Raw genomic sequence first — 25718 nt, 5'->3', positions numbered from 1 at the left:
GAATCCATTCGGCTTCGTCTAACTTGACATCCAACAAGACTCTTAGAGAAGGAATCTCCACTTCAACAGGTAGGACTGCTTCCATACCATACAACAGGGAGTAAGGGGTTGCCCCGGTCGATGTACGTACTGAAGTGCGGTACCCATGCAAGGCGAAAGGTAGCATCTCATGCCAATCTCTGTACGTGACGACCATCTTCTGCACAATCTTCTTTATGTTCTTATTTGCCGCCTCAACAGCGCCGTTCATCTTAAGGCGGTAAGGGGAAGAATTGTGATGCTGAATATTGAAGTTCTGACACAACTCCTTCATCATTTTGTTGTTGAGATTAGAACCATTATCAGTAATGATTCTTTCGGGAATCCCATAGCGACAAATGATTTCTTTCTTGATGAAACGGGCAACCACATGTCTGGTGACATTCGCGAACGACGCTGCCTCGACCCACTTGGTGAAATAGTCGATGGCAACAAGGATGAAGCGATGCCCATTGGAAGCAGTCGGCTCAATCTTTCCAATCATGTCAATGCCCCACATAGAAAACGGCCACGGCAAAGACATCACATTCAGAGGATTTGGCGGTACATGCACCTTATCAGCATAAATCTGGCATTTATGACACTTCCGAGCATATTTGAAGCAATCTGACTCCATGGTCATCCAATAATAACCCGCTCTCAACAATTTCTTAGCCATTGCATGTCCTCCGGCATGAGTATCGAAGGAACCTTCATGAACTTCCTGCATTAACATGTCCGCCTCGTGTCTGTCCACGCATCTGAGCAAAACCATGTCGAAGTTCCTCTTATACAGCACATCGTCTTTGTTCAAGAAGAAACTGCCTGCCAATCGTCTCAAAGTCTTTCTGTCATTGTTGGATGCCCCTGCAGGGTACTCTTGATTCTTCAGAAAGCACTTGATATCGTGATTCCAGGGCTTGTCATCGACTACCAATTCAGCAGCAAACACATACGCGGCCCTGTCAAGGCGCATCACATCGATCCTGGGAGCATGGTTCCAACGAATTACCTTGATCATGGAGGATAGAGTAGCAAGTGCGTCTGCCATCTGGTTCTCATCACGAGGTATATGATACAATTTTACTGTTGTGAAGAAAGTCAACAGTCTTCTCGTGTAGTCTCTGTAGGGGACCAGAGTGGGCTGGAGAGTATTCCAATCACCATTCACTTGATTGATCACCAGAGCTGAATCTCTGAAGATGTCCAAAGTCTTGATTCTCAAATCAATGGCTTGCTCAATACCCAAGATACAGGCCTCGTACTCAGCTTCATTATTTGTGCACTCAAAAGTCAAACGAGCGGTGAAAGGTATGTGGGCACCTTTCGGAGTTGTAATGACAGCACCAATTCCACTTCCTCTAGCATTGACAGCCCCATCAAACAACAAAGTCCACTTTTCGTTTGGATCAGGTCCCTCCTCAACAACTGGCTCTTCACAGTCTTTCATCTTGAGGAACATGATGTCTTCATCTGGAAAATCAAACTTCATCGGCTCATAATCATCAATCGGCTGCTGAGCAAGATAGTCCGACAGAATACTCCCTTTGATGGCTTTCTGGGACGTGTACTGAATATCATACTCTGTTAAAATCATTTGCCAACGAGCGACCCTTCCGGTCAGAGTTGGCTTCTCGAATATGTATTTCACTAGATCCATCTTAGAAATCAACAAGGTAGTATGGTTCAACATATACTGCCTCAGTCGGCGAGCAGCCCAGGCCAAAGCACAACAAGTTTTCTCAAGCTGCGAATATTTGACTTCACAGTCGGTAAACTTTTTGCTAAGGTAGTATATGGCATGCTCTTTTCGACCAGACTCGTCATGCTGTCCCAATACACACCCCATCGAGTTCTCCGTCACTGATAGGTACATTATCAGAGGTCTCCCAGGAACTGGAGGTATAAGGATTGGAGGTTTCTGTAGATACTCTTTTATCTTCTCGAAAGCCCTTTGACAATCTTCATTCCACCTGATAGCCTGATCTTTCCTCAGCAATTTGAAAATTGGCTCACACGTGGTTGTTAGGTGAGAGATGAACCTTGCAATGTAGTTCAACCTCCCTAAGAAACTACGGACTTGCTTCTCTGTTCTTGGCTCTGGCATTTCATGTATCGCTTTTACTTTGTCGGGATCCACCTCAATCCCTTTTCCGCTAACGATAAAACCCAGCAATTTTCCCGATCTCACCCCGAAAGTGCACTTGTTCGGGTTAAGTCTCAGTTTGAATTTCCTCAAACGCTCAAACAGTTTCTGCAAATTCACCAAATGTTCTTCTTCTGTCTGAGATTTGGCAATCATATCGTCCACATAAACCTCGATTTCATGATGAATCATATCATGGAACAGAGTCACCATAGCTCGTTGATATGTTGCTCCAGCATTTTTCAGACCAAACGGCATCACCTTGTAGCAGAAGGTGCCCCATGGGGTTATGAAAGTTGTCTTTTCCATGTCCTCTGGTGCCATCTTGATTTGGTTATAGCCAGAAAAGCCATCCATGAAGGAGAATACCGAGAACTGAGCTGTATTATCCACCAAAACGTCGATGTGAGGTAATGGGAAATCATCTTTAGGGTTAGCTCTGTTTAGATCCCGGTAGTCGACACACATCCGTACCTTTCCATCCTTCTTAGGTACTGGGACGATGTTTGCAACCCATGGCGGATAATTGGTGACTGCTAGAAACCATGCATCCAACTACTTTTGCACTTCTTCCTTTATCTTGACAGCCATCTCTGGTCTTGTTCTTCTGAGCTTCTGCTTGACCGAAGGACAACCTTCTTTGAGAGGCAAGCGGTTTACCATGATGTCTGTGTCCAGCCCGGGCATGTCCTGATAAGACCAGGCGAAGATGTCAACATACTCTTGCAGCAATCCAATCAGCCATTTCTTCACATCATCTCTCAAAATAGCCCCTATCTTGATTTCTCTCTTGGTGTCCTCGGTGCCGAGATTAATCACTTCAACAGACTCTTGATGCGGTTGAATAACCCCTTCCTCTTGTTTTAATAACCTGGTAAGCTCTTCAGGGAGTTCACGGTCTTCATCACCCTCTTCTTCAGCTTGAAAGATTGGATTTTCAAAGTCGAAACGAGCCGTAGCAGAAACGTTATCAATAGGATCCGGTGATGTGCATCTGCATGAGTGATGGTATGTGCTTATGAGTGTGAACAAGAAGTGAAAACTAAACAAAACATTGCCATTTTTTTTATTTTGAAAAACTGCAAAAATAGAAAGACAGGGAACGAAATATTTGAATGCAAAAATACGTCCTTTATTTATGATAAAAATGCAAGTGTCACATAGACGGGCCCTACAATGAGTCATTACGCCCTGGGCGGAACGTAAGACTTGGATATGCATGAATAAACAAAGAAAATTACTCTTCAAGAAGAGTGACTTGGATAATCTCTTCAGAAGACCAATTGTTGATGACTTCATCCGGGATCCTCGGACGCACCCAGTTGTCAATGTCACAATCACTATCCCCATCTTCTTCGTTGACTGCAGAGACTTGACCATACTGAATGATGCCAACACTGGAGAAAGTGATCGGCCCCTGAAGTGTTGTAGAAGTCAAAACTGGCTGATACCCAATCCCGAACTTATCTTTTTTCACTGATAATTCCAACAGATGCCCCCAACCGGGAGCAACACCTGAATCCACCACGGCCTGTGCCTACTTAAAGGATGAGATAGAGGAACCCGCTTTAACTTCTTCCACCAGAGTTGCATCCTTGATTTGAACTGACTCAAAAGCCTGACACAGAGTCTCATGAATTTCACCTTCTACTTCTACATACTTGAATGTAGGCAGGTTACTGACCAGGATGTCCTCCTTACCACAGACGGTGATAATTCGTCCGTTGACCGGAAACTTAATCTTCTGATGTAGAGTTGAAGAGACTGCCCCAGCATTATGGATCCAAGGACGACCCAGCAGGCAACTGTAGGAAGGACTGATATCCATCACGTAGAAGACAGTGTTGAAGGTTTTTGATCCAATCAGAATTGACAATTCTACCTCTCCAAACACCGATCTCTTAGAACCATCGAAGGATCTCACAATAAGATCTGAAGGTTTCAAGACCAAACCCTCTACTTCTAACTTCGACAGGGCTCTCTTGGGTAGCACATTGAGAGAGGAGCCTGTATCCACCAGAACATGCGATAGCACGGTGTCTCTGCATTCCATCGAGATGTGCAGAGCCTTGTTATGATTGCGTCCATCTGGTGTTAAGTCAGAATTAGTAGGAACAACATTTGTGAATTCATCAGTAGCATCTTCAAACACTTCTTCCTCAACCCCTTCCACAAACTCTTGGACAGACAAATCTTCAACCTGGAGGATACCTTTGTCGAGCAAGGCCTGGATACCCTGCTGTAGCTTCAAACAACCTCCACTCTGAGTGGCACAATCCAAACAACCCTTCCCACAACCGGGAAAAACATCGGCCTTCAGCAAGCATCCTTTGATATCCAACAATGGAGTCTTCAACTTCAGCACATCTTTGACGGATCTGGCTTCCCCTTCCATCATATTAACGTTCGCACCACCATGCTGGGGCATGGGATTGTTAACGACATTCGGAGCCGGTGCAAGGTCGATGGCGTTTGAATCTATGAGGTCCTGAATTACGTGCTTAAAAGCTTTGCAGTTCTCAATATTGTGGCCAGGTGCCCCAGAGTGGAAGCTACACCTAGCGCTGGCGTCGTAACCCACCGGAAGTCTACCAATAGGAGGAGCCAGAGTGCGCAGTTGCACAAGTTGTAGTTGTTGAAGACTAGAAAGCAACTGAGCGTACGACATTAGAAGGGTGTCGAAACGCCGGTCCATCATCCTTTGCCTCTGTTGATAAGCGGGTCTGTTACCCGGTTGCTGCTGCTGTTGATACTGAGCTGGTTGACGTTGTGATTATTGTTGTTGTAGTGGCGCTGCAGCTGGAATGGTCACAGCCGCAACATACGGTTGCTGATGATAATTCTGAAAATTATTCCTCCGGTTATCCCTGTTCTGATAAGAAGATATGGCATTTGCATCCCCTTCTCTCCTCTTCTGTCCCTGAATGAACGGCTTCTTCACCCCTGATGAGGATCCACCTCCACTTTGGCTCTTATAGGTCTTTAGGTAATTCTCCACCCTTTCTCCAGTAGAGACCACATCAACAAAGTTGGAAGCATTGCACCCCACCAGACGCTCCAGATAAGGTCCAGGCAGCGTATTCATGAACATGTTGGCCATTTCCTTTTCCAACATAGGAGGCTGAACACGGGAAGTTGTATCCCTCCAGCGTTGAGCGTATTCCCTGAAGCACTCATTGCTTTTAAGAGACAGATTCTGAAGTTGAGTTCTGTCCGGAGCCATGTCTGCATTATACTGATACTGCTTCACGAAAGCCTCTGCCAAATCCCTCCAGCAACGGATGTGGGCTCTGTCCAGCCTCATATACCATTCCAAGGATGCCCGAGCTAGGCTATCCTGGAAGAAGTACATAAGTAGCTTCTCGTCATCAGAGTATGCAACCATTTTACGGAAATAGGCTTGCACGTGAGTTTTGGGGCAAGAGCTGCCATGGTATTTGTCAAATATCGGGACCTTGAATTTCGGTGGCACTCTCACACCTGGGACCAGCCCCAAGTCAGCAACATCTACTCCCAGAAGATTCTGTCCTTCCACTGCTTTCAACCTCTCTTCCAATCTTCTAAACATGGGGTCCATGCCAAAGTCTTCCTGAAGCAAGGGGAACTGATCATCCTGAACATCCTGAATAGGTTGTTGATCTAGGTTGACATGCGGGATCGGGATAGGTCCCGGTCCATTGGGACCATTAGCCTCTCCAGCTGGAGGATCAGCCGACGTCTCCGGTTGAGTAATAGGGGGATCCCTCTGTACCAACAATCTAAGCTCCTGCTGTCCTTGAGCCACCCCTTGAACCAAATCCATGAATTGATTCATGCGAATCTTCATCTCGGCGAGCTCTGCTTGTAGGCTCTCCATCGCTCTCTGTTGATTCCTTCGGGTACCGTATCGGTGAATGCCTGAGTCAGCTATCCTGCTAGTGGGACACCAAACAATATGAGAACACTGCAGCGGTACCTGTTATGCAAGATATGACAATGAATATGTAAATGCAATGCCATGTTTATCAAATCCAAAAGGTATTCTACCCCCTTGATTCCAGTCTCACATCAGGCGAATAGTGCAAGAAGACTGAGTCATGGATAAACTTCTGAGATCAAGATGCAACAAAGGGAAACCAACATACAAATGAGTTCCAGGAAAGGGGCCTTAGCCAAAAGTACATCAAAAGAGGATCCCCACAACAAGCCTGTGGATTATCACTACACAGCAACAAAACAAAAAAGTAAAGGGAGGAACATAAACCAGGGATCAGCCTCCTGTATACAACCCATAAGGACCGCTCCTCACTTCATCCAGTAATGCCACCGTGTCGGGATGATCTGGAGATTCTGTCAAATGCCGGATAAGCAGATTCCTCTTGTGAATGATCCAGTTCGTTGATGTGCTCTCTATAGTAATTCCCATCATCTTCTCTGAATACCTCTTCAAGTCTGGATTTCTTCAAACCTGCCAACACCTTGAGTTCTTCAATCTGTCCTCGAGCCTCATGGAGTTGATATGTGATGTAGCCATTAGTAGAACGGGCGCACAGAAGCTCATTGTTTTTCCCCTTCAGCAAAGTCGTCAATTTCTCTATCTGACCAGTCAGTTCGGCTACTGTCTCCTCCTCCTTTGCCTTCCGAGAAGTTGAAAATGCATCCCATTGCTCCTGCCACCCAGCTAATTTACCATGAGCATCTACTAACTGCTGCTTGACTCTCCTCAACTCAGAACTGGATGATCTCAAGGCTTCGTCTGTCTTCCTGAAAAAGTCCGCCTCCACAGCAAATCTCCTCTCTGCTTCCTTTTGCACTCTGACGGCTTCCCCCTTCTGATATTCTGCCTCCTGGAATTGACGCATACAGTCTTGCAACTTCTCACTTAACTCTGAGTTCTTGGTTTGAAGTCCCTCCATGGCACTCTTCAACTTGTCGTACTCCTCTCGGCTCACCATTGTTGACTGCTCAGGAGTAGGTGGTAACAAAGGTTCTTCAATAGGGAACGGCAGACCAAACTCTTCGACTCTTCCTTGAAGCCACTCTTCATACCGAGGGTAAGTTCTACAATCTCCTTTTCCAAGGACGGTTCTTCCTCTCTTGATCACCTTGAGCCAGGCCTCAGCTGCCTTACGGGATACCGTCAAATCAGGCGAAGAATGGAAAAACAGAGATTCTTCCACATCCTTTTCCAAAGGCGGAGTTCTTAAAGCATATCCAAACTGTCTAACTGCTAGAGAAGGATTATAGTTGATTCCTCCTCTTCTTCCTACCAACGGAACATTTGGGAAGTTCCCACAACTATGAATAATATCTGCCCGAAGCAAGCTCCGGTCGGACCACCAAGGAATATCTTCAGCTCTCAACCCCATCAATCTCTTCGACCAACTCAACGAGTCCTTGACATTAACGAACACTCCTGATTTGGGTAGGTGAGAACTGAACCACCTATAAAACAAAGGCACACAACAATTCAACAATCCCCCTTTTCTATTCTTATTTCTGTGGTGCACTGAATGAAAGAAATCTCCTAGCAAGGTTGGTACTGGATTTCTCAACACGAAGAGGCGTATTGCGTCCATGTCCATAAATTTGGCGACATTAGGGAACAAGACAATCCCATACACGCAAAGAGCCAACACAGCATTGAAACCCCTCTGGTTACCGTCTTCCAGCTTCTTCTTTGCTTCTCCCAGTAAGAAACTCAGATGAAAACCACTAACTTCTCCCTTCTGACACATATTAGCCTTCCAGACTGATTCCTCCAAATATGTGGCTGAAGAAACCATGCTGAGATCGGGCAGAAACTCAGAACTGTAGAACAATAACTGTGACCTGATAGGAACTCTGAGAAAACTGGCAATCTCCTCCAGAGTAGGGACCAAGATATAATCCAGGAATGTGAAACACCTCAATGGAGGGTCATAGAACTGTAGCAGTGTGAATAGGGCGTCATGTTGATCTTTGGAAAGAACCGTGACGAAACTTAGAATCAGACCGTAATCCTCTCGGAATCCTTCTAGAGAACCAGGATCCATTAACTGCATCAACTGTTGGATGGGCTCCAGACAGACCACCGGAAACTTGTAGGCGACAAGTCTCTTTCTGCCAATATCCATCTTAAGAGAACCAGAAAAACTCCTACTGGAATCAAGAAGAAGATTTAAACCCCCTTGAAATGGATAAACATGTGTTAAATGATATCAATGCAAATGATGTGATGATGTGAATGCAATGCAGTGGTATGTCAATCAGGATTGCTGTATCTGCTTGAACATCTGTCGGGTTACACTGTCTGAAGAGAAAACCACTGAGGAATATAATACAAGATCACAGCTCTGCTCCAGAAAACTGGGTTGGTTGGAGGTTAAGGTTTCCTGAATTTAGCCCGCCCCTCACTGGTAGGTTCTAAGAACAGAAGTTCGTCAACTTCAGCCCTTCAGTCACGAATAATACGTTTACCACTGAAGGTTTGGCATTATTACGGGATAAAAGACCTCCACTAACTCCCCTCAACAGGACATCCTAAAGCAAGTTCCCAGTCTCGGGGTCCTCGGATTGATCAGCGAGAATGCGCCCACCAGAGCTAACATAATCACGTCTCGGAGGAGAGGCCTCGACTGAGTTCTCGGGAAATGGTCACCAGAGTCGACGATTTCTAAAGGAACATCATGTCGTTACGGAACATCCGTAGGACATAATATATCCAAAAGAAACCTCGTCTGGGTGTGGTTCTTCATGAACGACTTAACGTAGCAACATGCCACGCAAGCCTCATGATCATCCACTCTAAAACCTGTGTGTACACTCAAGCCTGGGTAATGGGCTTATCTCTCGTAGAACATCCCATCCCAACAAACAAACAACAGCTCCAACAGATACAGCAAATGAATGCAAGCAAGTAAGTAAATAAATGTACAAAAGCATGAACACCCAATAAACAAGAAAATCACACAAGCTAGGAGGGACTCGCTTAGGGAAGATGGACCAGCAAGAGGTCAACTTCTTGGTCCCCAGCAGAGTCGCCAGCTGTCGCAACCTGAAAAATACAGTGCGCGAAAAAACAACCGGCGAAAGAAAAGGGCAGAAGAGTCGCCACCATGCGTTATTCATCCCAAAGGAGGGAAAGGAAATGCTCGAAGTAAACCTGAAAAAGGAAAGCACAAGACGGGGTCTCGCAACCAAATCTTGGGTTCGGGAGTCGGTTATGCGAAGGGAAGGTATTAGCACCCCTACGCATCCATAGTACTCTACGGGATCCACTTTTGTGGTTTTCGTCTAAAGGGTGTGGGTTTACCTAATGTGTTTATTTACTAAAAAGGTTAAGAGAAATGACTCGCGCGGATGTCGCATCCACTACATACGTATCTCATCTGAATATGAGAATCAGAGTCTTCGTAGCTCGGCTGACCTATGGGTTGGGGGATGTATGCTCGCTAAGACATGGCGTCTTATGCCTACGTATCTCATCTGGAATGAGAATCAGAGCAAGCCGTAGTTCGGCTAACTACGGGGTTGTGGATTGGGTTTTGGACGAACGACGTCACTACGCAATCTACCGGATGCTCGACCTTTGGAGACTTACTCGCCTGTAGTAGAAGGAGTAAACGTGTGTTATGGGTTTTAGGGTTTGGGATGCTCGAGGGCAAACAGGAAGTCCTTGACGAAGGAACTGCGCTACATGTGGGGATATGAATACAAAACACAAAACATGTATCTCAAAGTAAAATGCCACCAAGGGGCTCAAACATTGCCTCCTATCGAGGTCTTCCAGCTAAGAAAGCGATAAAGTACGAGAAAAGGAAAAAATTACCACACGGATAAAGATCCGAAGTTACAGCAATTAAAGGATTAGCAACCCTGAGATCTCTCCAGCTAGACCATCAAAGAAAATCAGTCAATACGATTAATCAGGATAAACCTCTGGATGGTATCCCTGCAAGAGTATGTGAGCCCTCACGAAAACTCAACAGAAAGGTTAGACAAACAAGGTGAAATCCAGGGAAAACAATGCCATGGCAACACAAAGACAGGTTAGAGAAACAAAATAGGGTAACCCAGAGTTGCCCCTAAATCAAAATGTAACCACATGAATAATTCCATCAAAATTCACAAAAAGCTCACAAAAAGCAATCAAGGGTAGGAGGCCTAAACCTCTTGTCAAAAAGGGTATCAAATTCACCCATAATACCTCATACATTTAGAGCATTCAAATTAAAGGCATAAAGATGATGGATATATGGCAAACCCTAGTACGGCCGGATCTGCAAAGTAATACTAGGGTTGTGTGGGGCGGAGTGAACTTCTCAGGGCTGCCTGAAGGTCGCTGCAGAGTAGTTCCTAGGTTTCCTTCTCTCAAAATCTTTCTCCAGTGAATCTCCCAGTGTAACTCCCAGTGTGTTTTCCTCTACTGAAACTTCAGTATTTATAGACTGATTTTCGTGGGTAGTGGGCTCAAATGAGGGAGACCCAAGTCCAAAAAAATTGTTATATTTTATTTATTTATTTATTTTTAACTTTTCTTTTTTTTTCTTTTTTTTTTCTTTTTTTTTTCGTTTTTTTTTTTTTTTTAAGTTTCTTGGATTTAATTCTGATTGACATGATGAAATGCAATGTATCTAATGTTAAATGACCTAAAAATGAATGCATGCATGAGGTGTAAAGCGTATGCTTTCAGGAAAAATGAAGGGTAAATTTTGGGGTATTACAACAGGAATCTTGACATTGGGTACGAGACACAGCTCAGCAGCAGATTTGCCAAAGAGGTCCTTCCCTCTGAGAGTTTTAAGTTCCTTGCGCAGCTCAAGTAATTGATCATTCATAGCGTCCATTTTCTCGTACACATTTGGGCCCTCAAACGGCTCAGAGTGATAAATGGTGTCATCAACTCTCGTCAAAGTATGCACGACTGGAGGTGGCACAGCGAAGACCGGTCTAGATGCCGACAGAGAAGCAAAAGTTAGGGCGAGACCCTCTAGAACAAAATTAGCAGGCATCCCCCAGGGAAACCCGGTTGGCATAGTATATGGAGCAAAGTGAGCACTGGGAGCGGGCATGGTAGAGGAAGCAACCTCTGAGATGACTGTCCTCTGGGGAGGAGTTGAAGGCGTTGAAGAAGACTGGCTTTGGGCGGCCAAGAATGACTCCATCAGGGCAGTCAATCTTGCCACTTACTCCTTGAGTTCTCTGTTTTCTTGCTCAAGGTGATCCATTAGCTTTGATGAGTTGGCTCTGGTATAGTACCGGTGCGTCAGCTTGTCTTCAAAATAAATGAAGAACACAAAGTTAGACCACTGAACAAGAAGCCTAGAACAAAACCTGCTTATGCACATGATGCATGCAATGCTTGTGCATATGATTTATTTTTTAATCAATGGAACTTTTAGAGATCCATTTGCAAACATTTGGAAATATTAATCATTTAGACACATATGGAATAATCATATCAATAATATCTAGAAAAAAATTTACACCAAAGAAGTACAGTCTTGGTAACCAAATACAATACAAGAGAGAAGGAAAATGATCATCCTATGGAACCCTAGAAACAATCGTCCAAAGCTCTCGAGACCGGAAGATAAGATGCACGAAGCCTCTTCACCTCTCTCTCATAGGTTGCCTCCATATCTTCCTTCTCCTTGGCAAGTAGATCATACTTCCTCTTCCAAAACCTAGAAGACTGAGGAAGAAGAGAAGTCACCACATCATCAGGCTCGTCGATAACCTGATGCTCCAGAAACTCTATCAATGCATCCTTATCTCTAAGCTGCTGAAGTAGCTCCTCTCGCTCACAGAGCCAAGCACGTGAATGGTCCTAATCTCTTAACTCCTTTACTCCTAGGTTAGGAAGGGTTGAAGGACCAACCATAACCATAGGTGTAGGTATCGGGTAGTCATAGGGCATGCGGTACTCAAAAGCTCTCATCCTAACCCACAAGGTGTAGGGTTCCAAAGCAATACAATTCTTCGGACCAAGCTCTTTTCTTCCCTTCCTAAGAATCTTGTGCCAAGCACGGACCATCCTGCCCTTCATGTTTTGGGGATCTTTACCCTCTTGAAAGAACACGCCTTCTAACAAAATGTTATTAGGTTTATCCTTTAAGGGGAACCCAAGCTAACGACGTGCCAAAACAGGGTTGTAGTTAATCCCACCACATGTACCAAGAAGAGGCACATTGGAGAATTCACCACAAGAATCAATAATCTGCACCCCATCATATACACGGTTATACCAAAAGATATCATCATTAGTGAGAGACATAAGTCTCGTGGACCACCATAGATATCCTTTGTTCTCCTTGAAGGCGAGCGTTTATGGCAAGTGCGAAATAAACCACTTGTACAACAGAGGCAAACAACACATAATGGTACCATCACCCTTTGCATTTCGCATATGTAAAGAGAAATAAGTGTCACCCAACAAAGTACGAACGGGATTAAGAGTAGAGAAAATCCTAATAGTGTTCACATCCACGAAATTGTCGATGTTGGGGAATAACACTAGCCCATAGATGAGAAGTACAAATATGGCCTCAAAGGAGTCCTCACTCATGGCCTTCCCAAACATAGTAGCTTGAGCAATGAGGAAATCAGATGGGAGACCTCGAATTCCACCTTTGGTAGTCATATGAGCACCAACAATAGATTCATCTATATGTAACAGATCAACAATCTCTTGGGAAGAAGGAACTCTCTCCAAGCCACTGAGCGACAACTAATCTAGGATAGGTATACCCACAAGATAGGCATACTCCTCAAGCGTAGGCAAAAGCTGGAAATCCGGAAAAGTGAAGCAACGGTACAAGGGATCATAGAACTGCACCAACACGCTCATCAGACCTTCATCCACCTAAGTAGCAAGAATATACGTAAGCTTCCCATGACGAGCCTTGAACTCCAAGGGATTTAATACATAGGATGTTGTCATACCCCAAAATTTGCCCATTAATCTTGCAAGACATTTTTCAAGGCACTCCAACTCATTTTTCAAGACATTGATATTAAAGGAACAAGGACCCAGCACACAGAGGGCAAAATCCAGAAAATGGCTTAAAATGGCTTGCTCGCTAGGCGAGCAAAATCATTCGCCTAGCGAATCCTTCGCTGCACCGCTCGCCTAGCGAAGCTTGCGAATATCAGAATTTTTGGGCTTCATTCTGAGCCCATCAGGTCACAAAAACCATTATAAATAGCAGAGCTTCATTCACAAACGGACGACAAAAGAGGGAGACAGACAGAAACCCTAGCAAGGAAACCCTAACAGAAGCAACCAAGCAAACCCTGGAGGCTAACCAAGAGAATTCAGAGCAACCCTAAAGGAAACCCTGAAGGCAACTCATCTGCACAAAGGTTACCTCCGCCTAACTCAATCCGACACCAAGAGTGATCTGCCAATTCAACGTTGCAATTCAATTGCAAACAGGTTTGCACTACCACTACCGTTTTATGTTCCCAGTTTGCATGTGACATTATGATTAAATTTCTAAACGTATCTTAGGCTTTGCATGTGGGTTTAAGTATATATGAATGTGCAAAAATAATATCTTGAATGTTCAACCATGTAATTGTTGTAATGAATGCCATAGGGTTTGGAGCCTGATGAAACCGTACTGCTGTTAAACTCAAAACCCGTAGCCGTTCGCTAGCACATCGCTAAGCGAACATGTAGCGAGTGCTCGCTAAGCCTTCGCTAGGCGAGGCAGCAGCGAACATGACAATCGTTGTTTTTCGTTCTGTTTTGATCTTTGCTCATCTGACCCATTTTATTATAACCATGCATTGTTTACCTGATACTATTACTGATTTGTTTGGTGCAACCCTTGATTGCACCCCCATTTGGTATTCTGACCTGTTTGCTGAATGTTGTGAGGGCTCACATACTCCCGAAGAAGGTAGCTTGCTAGGTATTCCACTTTATTTGTGGGATACCCTTATGGAGATTCATCCTAATTACCTAATTGATTACAAATGTTTTGGAGATTCATCCTAATTGCCTAACTGATTATCAAATATTGCCTTTGAATATGTGATCTTGGCCCTCTCTTCGTTTCCTTACGGTATTACGGTATTACGGCCATGTCCCGCGAACGTGGGGATACACTTAGCAAAGACCCTTCGATTAAATCATCATGTCCCTATAAAATAAATCATAGTCCCTCGGATGTTGCCTACGAATATATGATTTTGTCCCTCGATGACCCTTCGTGGTAGCCTACGGTTAAAATGATGATCGTCCCTTCGAATGCTAAGGTATCCTTACAAATGTTGCCTTCGATGACCAATCGACGACCCTACGATGTCCCTTTACATCCGAAGGATAAGACTACTTACTTCTCAATAGTAAGGACAGTTGTACCCTCATAAGGATAGGAAATACCCATAAAGACCTCGGGCAGGTATAACTCTTAAGTGCTAACTCACAACCAAAAATACCTTTCACACCTCACACTTTACAAAACATCTATTAGAAAATCACCACTTGGCATACATTCGTACTAGAATCATTGCCGAGTTATATTTTTCTAAACAGCTTTCAAAATTAAACGAGATAAATACTTTGTATACATTCGTACAAGAATCATTACAAAGTTAAACTCTCTTTTCAAAACATTTTCTAAGCAATTCACAAACACTTTTTTCAGACAAGAAAAACATAAGTGATCCAGCAATTAAGAGCCCATGGATAACCATGGATACAAAGAGTGCTAATACCTTCCCTTTGTATAATGTACCTCCCGAACCCAAAATCTAATCAAGGTCTTTCCTATTCTTTTCCGCCTTTCCTTATTGGATAAAAGAAAAGTCGGTGGCGACTCTTGCTATCCGCGACATTTGCTTTCCAAAGCAAAAACACACAAAGTCAGTTCACCGTATGACAGAACTGGCGACTCTGCTGGGGAATATACTTAAAAAGAGAGGTTGCCTTAAAAAACAAGATCACTTATTTGAATTGTCTGATTTACTTTTAAGGGATTGCTTGGGTATGTTGTGCTTGAGTGAAAGATCCTACACCCGAATCTAGTGTACCTTAGGTAAGTAGCAATAGATCATCGCGACTATCCGGCGTATACTGGAATGGTTAAAATGATGGCTACGGTTAATGTGACACTTTGGATGTCCTGATGTTCCTCATGTTTACTTAAGGAAAAATTTGGCGTCCGCGTGGTGTCATCAAAGCATTAACCAGACCTTTAGAACCCTAATTGACTCATCTTGGCCATTAGAAAGTAGTGAGATAACTGACTTCAGTTCCGACTGGGGTTGGTTGAGACTCGATACTACACTCTTTGAGATTGGACTTTAGGGAAGCTTTGGTCAACCACTTGGTGTTGCACTGAAGTGGACTTAAAGAAAGGTCAATGATCTAAGATCCTTTTAGAACCCGGTTACTATTCTAGGACAGGTTGAACCAACCAAACTTCAGTGGGGAGGTACTTACCTATGGAACTCATGCAAGCCTTAAAACCTAGGAATGATTGCGGTGTGACTTGCTTGTGCTTGTTATTTACATAACGTCATCACATGATAACATCATAACATCATAATATCATAACATCATAACATATGGCATTGTACTAACCATTTCAAGGACTTAGGGATTTAACTTTGCCCTATTTTGTAATACTATGGCTCCCAGGAAGACCATCCGGATTAATCTTGTAGCAATCTCTCCTCAACTCAAGAATTTAGTGTCAGAACTTCCCGATCATGCTCAGTTCATCAAGAAACATGGTTCTCTTCTCAATTTGGTTACCACTGGTTTCAAAGAAGATGTGATGAGAGTTCTATTCCAGTTCTTCGATCCTAAACATCATTGCTTCACCTTCCCAGATTATCAGTTGGTACCCACGTTAGAAGAATTCTCCAGGCTGCTTGGGATACCTATCCTTGATCAAACACCTTTCAGTGGTTTAGAAAAGATTCCGAAGTCTGAAGAAGTTGTCGCGGCTTTACACATGACAAAGTCCGATATTGAAACTAATTGGGTAACAAGAAGTGGAATTAAGGGTTTACTTGCCAAATTTCTGATAAATAAGGCCCGAGAATTCTTAAAAGTTATGGATGTCCATGCTTTCAAAGATGACCTAACATTGCTAATCTATGGTTTGGTGTTATTCCCTAATCCAGACCAATTCATAGACATGAATGCTATTAAGATATTTCTCACTCATAACCCTGTGCCTACCTTGCTTGGAGACATTTTGCATTCCCTTCACACTCGTACTATGAAGAGGCAAAGGACTCTCATGTGCTGCGTACCTTTATTGTCTAGGTGGTTTATTTCGCACCTTCCTCAATCAGTCTTGAAGAACGAGCAGAATTTGAAATGGTCTCAAAGGATAATGTCGCTCTCCCATTCAGACATCCGTTGGTGTCCTCATCTCAAAGAAAATGTTATCATCATTGACCGTTGTGGAGAGTTCCCTAACGTACCACTCCTAGGAATAAGAGGCGGTATTACTTATAACCCGGCCTTAGCCCTACGTCAATTCGGTTGTGCTCGAAGAGATGGTCCACATGAAATAATTATCCAAGGCACTGTGTTTGACTATGACAACGATTCTCAAGGTCTCCGTCAAAGGTTTGTACGAGCTTGGGGCATGGTGAAAAGAAGTACTTTAGGACAGAAAAACTTTATTCCTATGGAACCTTATCTCAGATGGGTACGCGCAAGAGCTCGTGAACTTGTCATGCCATATCTTGCAGTCGGACCATTGATTGTTGAACCAGGAGTTGAAGGAGGTACTCCTCAGATCATTCCTTATCCATATATGCCTACCGATGCTGAAGAATTGAAGAGATCCTGGATCCAGTTGAGAGGGGAAAGGGATACTTTTGAAGCCCAGTTTTGTGCTGAAAAGAAGAAAGTGTTAGAACTTACCAGCCAGCTTAATGAGGAACGAAGACTCAATGCATATCTTCGCCCAAAAAGAAGCCGTCCCTGGGAGACTTGAGCTTTCATTGTTTTTTTATTTTGTTGTAATAAACGTTGATTAAAGAAATTATTAATAAAAGTTCCTTTCTCGGTGGTTTACGCAAAGTTAAATTCCAAAAGTCCTTGAAAACATTTCATACATTGCATAGCATAACATAACATTGCATAACAGGTATTCTAAAAGATCAATGTTCTCACGGTCTTCCTTCTAAACAGAAAGATGGCTCTCGAACAAGCTGTCAAAGATCTCCAGGCTCAGAATGCTCAATTACAGGAGATGATCTTGAACTTATCCAAGGGGCAGGAGGAGCTGAAGGCTCTCTTACTCGAGAAGAAGAAAGACGCCCAAGTTGTGGTTGGAAATGGTGGTCATACTGGCTGGGGTCAACTGATTGATGTACCGTACAAGTCTGGCAGATTTGGCCTGGGATTTAGCTCTGAAAAGGTAGTCAAAAATCAGATTGATGCTGTAGAAGATGCTGATAGCGATTGCGACTTGGATAGCTGGATTTTCCCAACAATTGGTGACGGACTCAATAATTGGAAGGCTGAAGACACTATCCCGATTTCCTTTAGTCAGGAGTAATTGTTATTGCCTGTTTTAGTGTTGCATTTTTTAATTTTTACAATTGAACTTCTTAAAGCATTGTGTCTATGCCCGGGGCACAATAGCTATTTTGTCAAGGGTTTTGTCATTTTCATAAGCATGTTCACATTCAATAAATCAATGGATTTTTTGCATTCAAATATTGCGCTCTTTATCTTTCTTGTCATCTTTTAAACAAGCTATGCTCTCTTACACACACTCACGTAACAAATTGCAGATCCATATCCACTCTGGATCCTGTTGATAATAATTCTGCTACTGTTCATTATGACTTTGAAAATCCGATCTACCAAGTCGAGGATGGAAGTGAGGAAGATTGTGAAGTACCTGAAGAGCTTGCCAGACTGTTACTGCAAGAAGAAAAGACTATACAGCCGCATGAGGAATCAATTGAAACTGTAAATCTGGGTACTGAAGTAGACAAGAAAGAAGTCAAAATAGGAGCAGGTTTGGAAAATAGTGTCAAAGAAAGATTGATTCAGATGTTACGTGACTATGTAGAGGTTTTCGCTGGAAAAATCAAGAGATGATATGGAATGATGAATGTCAAGAAGCTTTTGACAAAATCAAGAAATATCTCCAAGAACCTCTAATTCTGATGCCACCAGTTGAAGGAAGACCTCTAATCATGTACTTGACCGTGTTAGAAAATTCAATGGGGTGTGTGTTGGGCAACATGACGAGTCTGGTCGAAAAGAGCATGCCATATACTACCTTAGCAAAAGTTTACCGACTGTGAAACAAGATACTCATTGCTCGAGAAAACTTGATGTGTTTTGGCTTGGGCTGCTTGCCGACTAAGACAGTATATGTTGAATCATACCACTTTATTGATTTCTAAGATGGATCCTATCAAATATATATTTGAGAAACCTGCTCTCTCCGGAAGAACAACAAGACGATTACTGAACTCTGCACGCAGTTCAAAATAAAACACCATAACTCTTCTCCGTACCGGCCAAAGATGAATGGCGCTGTAGAAGCTGCTAATAAGAATATTAAGAAGATCATGCAAAAGATGACAGTAACATACAAAGACTGGCATGAGATATTACCCTTTGCTCTTCATGGGTATCGCACTTCGGTACGCACTTCGACAAGGGCAACTCCTTTCTCTTTAGTCTACGGAATGGAAGCCATTTTACCGATGGAAGTTCAGATTCCCTCTCTAAGAATTATGAAAGATGCAGGCTTAGATGAAGATGAATGGATTCAGACTCGACTCGATCAGATAAATTTGATTGATGAAAAGAGACTTGCGGCTGTTTGTCATGGACAGATATATCAGAAGCGCATGACCCAGGCATTTAATAAAAAAGTCAAGAGACAGGTGTATCAAATTGGCGACTTGGTGATAAAGCGTATCATTCTACCACAAGGTGATCCCAGAGGCAAATGGACTCCCACATACGAAGGGCCATTTGTAGTTAAGAAGGTATTCTCTGGAGGAGCCATGATACTTGCTACAATGGATGGCGAAGATTTCCCGCATCTTGTGAACGCGGACATAGTTAAAAAATACTACGCATAAAAGAGACCCGCTAGGTCAACGTATCTAGGCAAAAGTAAGGGCATCCCGACAAACCAAAAGGGTTCAGGCAAAAATTAGGGATAAACATATAAAAATGTACACCCGGCAAGTCGAAAACCTGAAAAGGCGGCTTGGGCAAAAAAGGGTATCCTGGTGGACTGAAAACCTGAAAAGGCGGTCCAGGCAAAAATTAGGGATTAAAGCATATGATTATGTCCCGTTCTCAGTCAGCTTCACCCAAGTTAAAGGGAAAGAACAAGCCAATCACTTCTATCCGACAGCAGGAGATAAGAGGCTTGAAGACATAATGACAGTAGTGGAATTAAAATCCATAGAACTTTTTCTTCATAGCCTTTCTTTGTTTTCTTGACAATCTCCTCTTACTAGGATTTCTGTCTCCTTGTACACAAATTTCCTGTTTATGGGCCCTCTTTCAAAATCAATACAATTTTATTTCCAAAGAGATGCTTTTTGTTTTACTTTCTCTGTTTTGTTTGCATAAATGTCCATTGATTTAATTCGAATTAATATATGCATTTGAATATGATTGATGTTTACCGAAAATACATGCATAAAATAGAAATAGCAATTACGAAAAGACTTCAGGATCGAGGAGAAGGTCTAACCATGTGTTCCAATGAATCCGGTTGCTAATTCTATTCCCCAGCAAAAACCAACTATTCCCCAGAAGAAACTGGCATCACTAGACGGACTGGTCATCTCTTCCATCCCCAGCCAGGCTCTGTTGAATATTTCTACCATCAGACCGAGATCAAGTATCCCCGGCTAAGAAAGGGTCATCAATACAAATATCTCCAACCAGAACATGGGGATTTATTTTCCCCAGTGGAGTCCCCTGGAAAAACTTTTCAGACGCATAATTCATTCATTACATCATTTCGCAGCATACGCATGCATGCAATGTTCACATTTATTTTTGAAACATAAAACATCTCATGCATCATGACATGGCATGAAGCTAACTTTATTTTTCAGGTTAATTATCCTCCTGATACAGTCAAAATAAAGATCCACTCGGACGGACATCATTATCGATTACATTTACATCTTTCAGATATAATCCACATGAACATCCATTCCGACAAGCACTCTGATATCCTCCTAATGATGGCATCTTTAAGCCCATCCCAGACATTTATTGCAAATACAACATATACAAATATTGTCAGATATAGCCTAACGTACGGTTCATTCTGATTCAGCCTAACGTATGGTTCCTCCAACTATTCCAATACGGTCTAGCGTACAACCCATTTGGATGTTCATCCCCTCAGATACGATCTAGCGTATGATCCATTCTGATCTTTATTCCTCCGATACTACCTAGCGTACGGTACATTCTGAAACGTGGTCTAGCGTACGACTACCCTTTCATCCTCAGATACAGCCTAATGGACGGCTCATTCTGCTACTCAGATACGATCTAGCGTACGATCCATTCTGATCTTTCATCCCCAGTGAAGTCACCCGCCTAATGGACAACTCAGTCTGCTATTCAGATACGATCCAGCGTATGATCCATTCTGATCCTTTATCCCCAGCAGGTCTAGCGTACGACCCAGTATGACACCCATGTCTTCAGATATCGTCTAATGTACGACGCACTCTGAAGCTCTCATCATCAAACCTTCTGGATGGCATCTTTAAGCCCATCTCCTTCAAGACTAATTGACAAGTGCAAATTTTTTGGGGCATTCTAAGTGTTCAATAATCTTCCACCTCCAGACCACGAATGGCGTACATACCATTCTGACTCTCTCGGTTCAAGAATATTGAACAGGGGCAGCTGTCATACCCCAAAATTTGCCCATTAATCTTGCCAGACATTTTTCAAGGCACTCCAACTCATTTTTCAAGACATTGATATTAAAGGAACAAGGACCCAGCACACAGAGGGCAAAATCCAGAAAATGGCTTAAAATGGCTTGCTCGCTAGGCGAGCAAAATCATTCGCCTAGCGAATCCTTCGCTGCACCGCTCGCCTAGCGAAGCTTGCGAATATCAGAATTTTTGGGCTTCATTCTGAGCCCATCAGGTCACAAAAACCATTATAAATAGCAGAGCTTCATTCACAAACGGACGACAGAAGAGAGAGACGGACAGAAAACCATTTAAAGTAGCTTGCTTTTGTATGGCATTCAAATTGGTTTTTCATGTTGGCATGAGTTTATGCGTATGCGTGTTATCTATTTCTATCTATTTTTGCATTTCTCTTTTTGATATTTATTAAAGGATGGAAAATTGTGAGATATTATCATATTTATCTACACTTATTAAGAACATAAGAGATGTTCATGTTTTCCAAAAAAAAAATTGATATAATTATTAATATATAGTATCAAAGTGAGAAATTGTCGAAATATTTTATTTAATTATTATATTGAAATATTTTTATATGGGCAGCTATTTTTATTTATTTATCTTAGTTATTTATCAATTAAAAAATTTAATTGATTAGTGATTAAATTAAGTAATAAGACTATTTCAATGAGAACTCTAATTAATCATCATAATCTATATAAATTATGGTCTCCAATAGCCTAACAAGTTGGCTATTATTTTTTCTTCTTCTTTTCATTAGAAGAGATCTAAGACATTAAGAGTTTACGTTGAAGAAAAACCACTAGTCGGCATGTACTCCTCTTCCATTTCTCTTTCTTTATGTGTCTTTCATGAACTTATTTGTTGTCACTACTTACCGACCCTTTACTTTAAATTCATCCAAATATTTCTATAATCTTTAATAGAGTAGATTCTAACACTATTTATATGCCTCAAGCATAAATTCGGCTAAGTTTTCTATATGAACGTATAGAATTGGATTCAGCAATTGCTATCACTTTATTGAATCTTATCCTTAAATATGCCTCATAAATACTTGATACTTCTTCATTATCTTTGATGTATCCACTTCATGTTCACAGACATAAAAATGAAATGCCCTGGCCCTGATACTAATTAAAGATAATAAACATTTTAAGTAATTATTACTAGAATATTATTTATTCAATTATATTTAATACTATTATATAGATCGATTTCTCTATTAATTATATTTTTTATTTTTTTATAATTAATTAATTCATATGAACTCATGTATAAGTATATAATTTGATAACTCGATTTTAAATAAAGGACTTTAACTGTTAATTACAGTGTATATATCCAACCAATCTTCAATGTATCACACATATAGTTTGTCTATTTCCCTAGGATGTTGAAAGCATAATAAATTTAAATTGAAGCAGCATCATTGATCAATATACGTATAGAATTGTATTCAGCAATTGCTATCACTTTATCGAATCTTATCCTTAAATATGCCTCATAAATACTTGATACTTCTTCATTATCTTTGATATATCCATTACTTGATACTTCTTCATTATCTTTGATATATCCACTTCATGTTCACAGACATAAAAATGAAATGCCCTGGCACTGATACTAGTTTAAGATAATAAACATATTAAATGTAATTATTACTAGAATATTTTTTATTCAATTATATTTAATATTATTATATGGATAATAATTTTTCTATTAATAATATTTGTAATCTACTTATTAAAAAATTTAAGTAATTAATGATCATTTAAATAATTAAATAATTTGATTTTTATTTTATAATTAATTAATTATTTAATTAATTCATATGAACTCATGTATGAGTTGATATTCAGATAACTCATTTTGCAATAATGGACTTAAATTGTTTGTTATACTATATATAGAAACTATAATTTTCAGTATACTAGACAAAATATAAAATTGTCTCTAAAAGAATAGACTGGACCATAAAAACCTCTAAAGAAAATAGATTGGACCCAAAAAAATCAATAACTTAAAACTTCATGTTGAAGGAAACAATTATAATAAATAAAATGTAAGGGTGCTCAATATTTATGGGATAATATGTAAATGCATATACAAACCTCTGAAGAGGATTGTTGTTGAACGTTAGAATTGAAATCTTTGTTAAGTAGTTTGAGAAAATCATGGTTTAGATCATGTTCTACGTAGAGCGAAAAGATTCCGGAAGAATAAAGTCGACCATTAAAATTTGGTCTTTAATTCGATAAAAAGTGTTGGTGGACAAAGTGATAAAGACGAATAACATAAATAAGAGAGAGAAGAGAGAATAATAACAAATTTCAACTACTCTAAAACGGTTAATGAAAACGCGCGCGCACACACACATACACTGCTCTGCTGGACTACACAGACTACAAAAAGGAATAATGATGATATTGTTCATACCACCACTTGCTTAAATACAAGTGAGATTTAAGTATAAATATTAAAATACCCTCTAACAAACTTTGTCTACAAGTTACTGAAAATGAATTAATTCTAACATCATCACTTAATTCATATTCAGCTTAATCAAAACTAAAAACACCAATTTCATCCCTCAAGTGGAGAAATTGATGAGTCCTAATCACCTTCGTCAGAACACCTGTCAGCTGCTTTTGGGTGCTATAGTGCACAACTTTTAGCACTCCATTATGAACCTGATTTCTCAGAAAGTGATACTTGCTCTCAATATGCTTACTTCTCCCATGCAGCGCTGAGTTCTTGGCAAGATTGATTACATACTTGTTATCAATCATCAGCTTCAGAGGCTTGTTTACTTTGATCTTTAGATCCTGCAGTAAATTCAAAAGTCACGCAGCTTGACATGCAGTCACAACACCTGCAATATATTTTGCTTCACAGGTTGACAAAGCAACAACTGATTGCTTCTTGGAACACCAAGAAATAGGGCTTCCCAGAAACTTAAAAAAGTATCCATAAGTACTTCTTCTGTCAACTCTGTGTCCACACCAATCAGAGTCTGAGAAACTCATAAGTTCTGAGTCAATTTCAGCATCAGAAGGGAACAAAACTCCATACTTCAGAGTTCCCTTTATATACCTCAGAATTCTAACAGCATCTTGGTAATGAGACCACTTCAATTTACTTACAAATATACTCATCATTCCAACTGCATAGTAAATATCAGGTCTGGTATTACACAAATACCTCAGAGAACCTACCAACTATTTGAACATTGTCACATCTACATCATCACCATCAGAATCAGAATCCAATTTCTGATTTGTATCACCATGTGTGACAACAACTTTATAATTCAACAGCTCAAATCTCTTTAGAAGCTCAAGTTCATCTTTCATGACCTTCATCCAGACTTTCTACTTGAGAGCCTCTTCCATACTTACGGGTTCAGAGTCTACTAACATGGCACACTGAATAACTTCCCCTTCAAAATCTATTTCAGTGTCTTGCAGCATGTCAAACTCTGCAAACCTTCTCGAAATGTTTCTGATTCTTTGTGGCCTCTGAACTTGTTTAGAATCTTCTGATCCTAGAACAGTATCAGATGCTGAAACTTCAGAAGTACCGACTTCATAAGCATGGCCACCTTCAAAATCTAGAATATTCCAAGAATCTGGACTACCACTAGAATCTGAGTCACCATCAGAATCTGGATCAAAATCAGATTCTTCCTCATAATCAATCTCGCCTTCTGATTCTGACTCACTCTCAGAATCATTTTCAGGCTCTAACTCATCTTCGGAATCAGAATCAATATCTTCAAAAGTTTTCCCTTTAGAAGTTCCGCCTCCATAAGCTCTATTTCCATAGATTAGATTACCTCCAGATTCTGGATCATCATCAGAATCTAGATAAGAATCAGATTCACCTTCAGAGTCAGACTCGCCTTTAGAGTCTTCTTCATCTTCAGAGTCACCTTCAGACTTATTTTCTGATTCTGACTCACCTTCAGAGGCAGAATCCTCTTCAGAGGAAACTTCTCCTTCAGCTTCAAAGACATCTTCTGACTCACCTTCAGCTTCAGAACCCTCAGATTCATACTCTTCTTTAAAACCTTCAGATTCTGACTCATCTTCAGAACCTTCATATTCTGACTCATCTTTCAATTTTGACTCATATTCAGAATCAGACTCGACTTTATATTCAGAGTCATCTTCTGACTCTGAATCATATTCAAAGTCTCCTCCAGAATTAGAAATCGTCAATTGCATAGGTTCATCATCATCATATTCATAAGCCATCAATAGCACATGCTCATCATCTGAATCTCCTCTGGCTATGTTTGCTTCTTCTGACTTCCTTTCCTTGTTTGACCAACAGTCTTTAGCAAAGTGGCCAAACCTATTACAACAATAACATTGAACCATTCTTTTGTCAAGCTTCTCCCTTCCCTTATGATGTTTCTTCTCATTAGAATTGGAGGCTTCAGACTCTTTTGACCTACCATATCTTTTCTTGGATTTTGACCAAGACTGCTTGATCGCGACTTTATGAGTCGAATTTGGGGTACAAACTGCAAGTGCACAGTTCTATCGCGTAGTTTTAAAAGATATCGATCCCACAGGGACTTATGAATCGATATACCGTTTTCTAAGGTTACTTCGTAAAGCTAAGGCGGATAATACTTTGATTGTTTGGGGGAAAA

At 41.2% G+C, this 25718-nt stretch overlaps 1 protein-coding gene across 1 annotated transcript; it reads right to left on the bottom strand.

Moving 5' to 3' along the window:
- Positions 1-23839: 23839 nt before the first annotated feature.
- LOC127102580 (uncharacterized) lies at positions 23840-25440 on the bottom strand. Its single transcript, XM_051039934.1, has 3 exons — positions 24583-25440; positions 24036-24276; positions 23840-23883 (listed from the first exon to the last, which is right to left on the bottom strand). Exons 1-3 carry the CDS (start codon positions 25438-25440, stop codon positions 23840-23842), a joined length of 1143 nt encoding a protein of 380 aa, XP_050895891.1.
- Between the last annotated feature and the right edge of the window lie 278 nt (positions 25441-25718).

This window comes from Lathyrus oleraceus, chromosome 7 (genome assembly GCF_024323335.1).
Source record: "Lathyrus oleraceus cultivar Zhongwan6 chromosome 7, CAAS_Psat_ZW6_1.0, whole genome shotgun sequence".
Lineage (NCBI taxonomy): Eukaryota > Viridiplantae > Streptophyta > Magnoliopsida > Fabales > Fabaceae > Lathyrus > Lathyrus oleraceus.
This window is presented reverse-complemented; position numbering and strand designations above follow the sequence as displayed.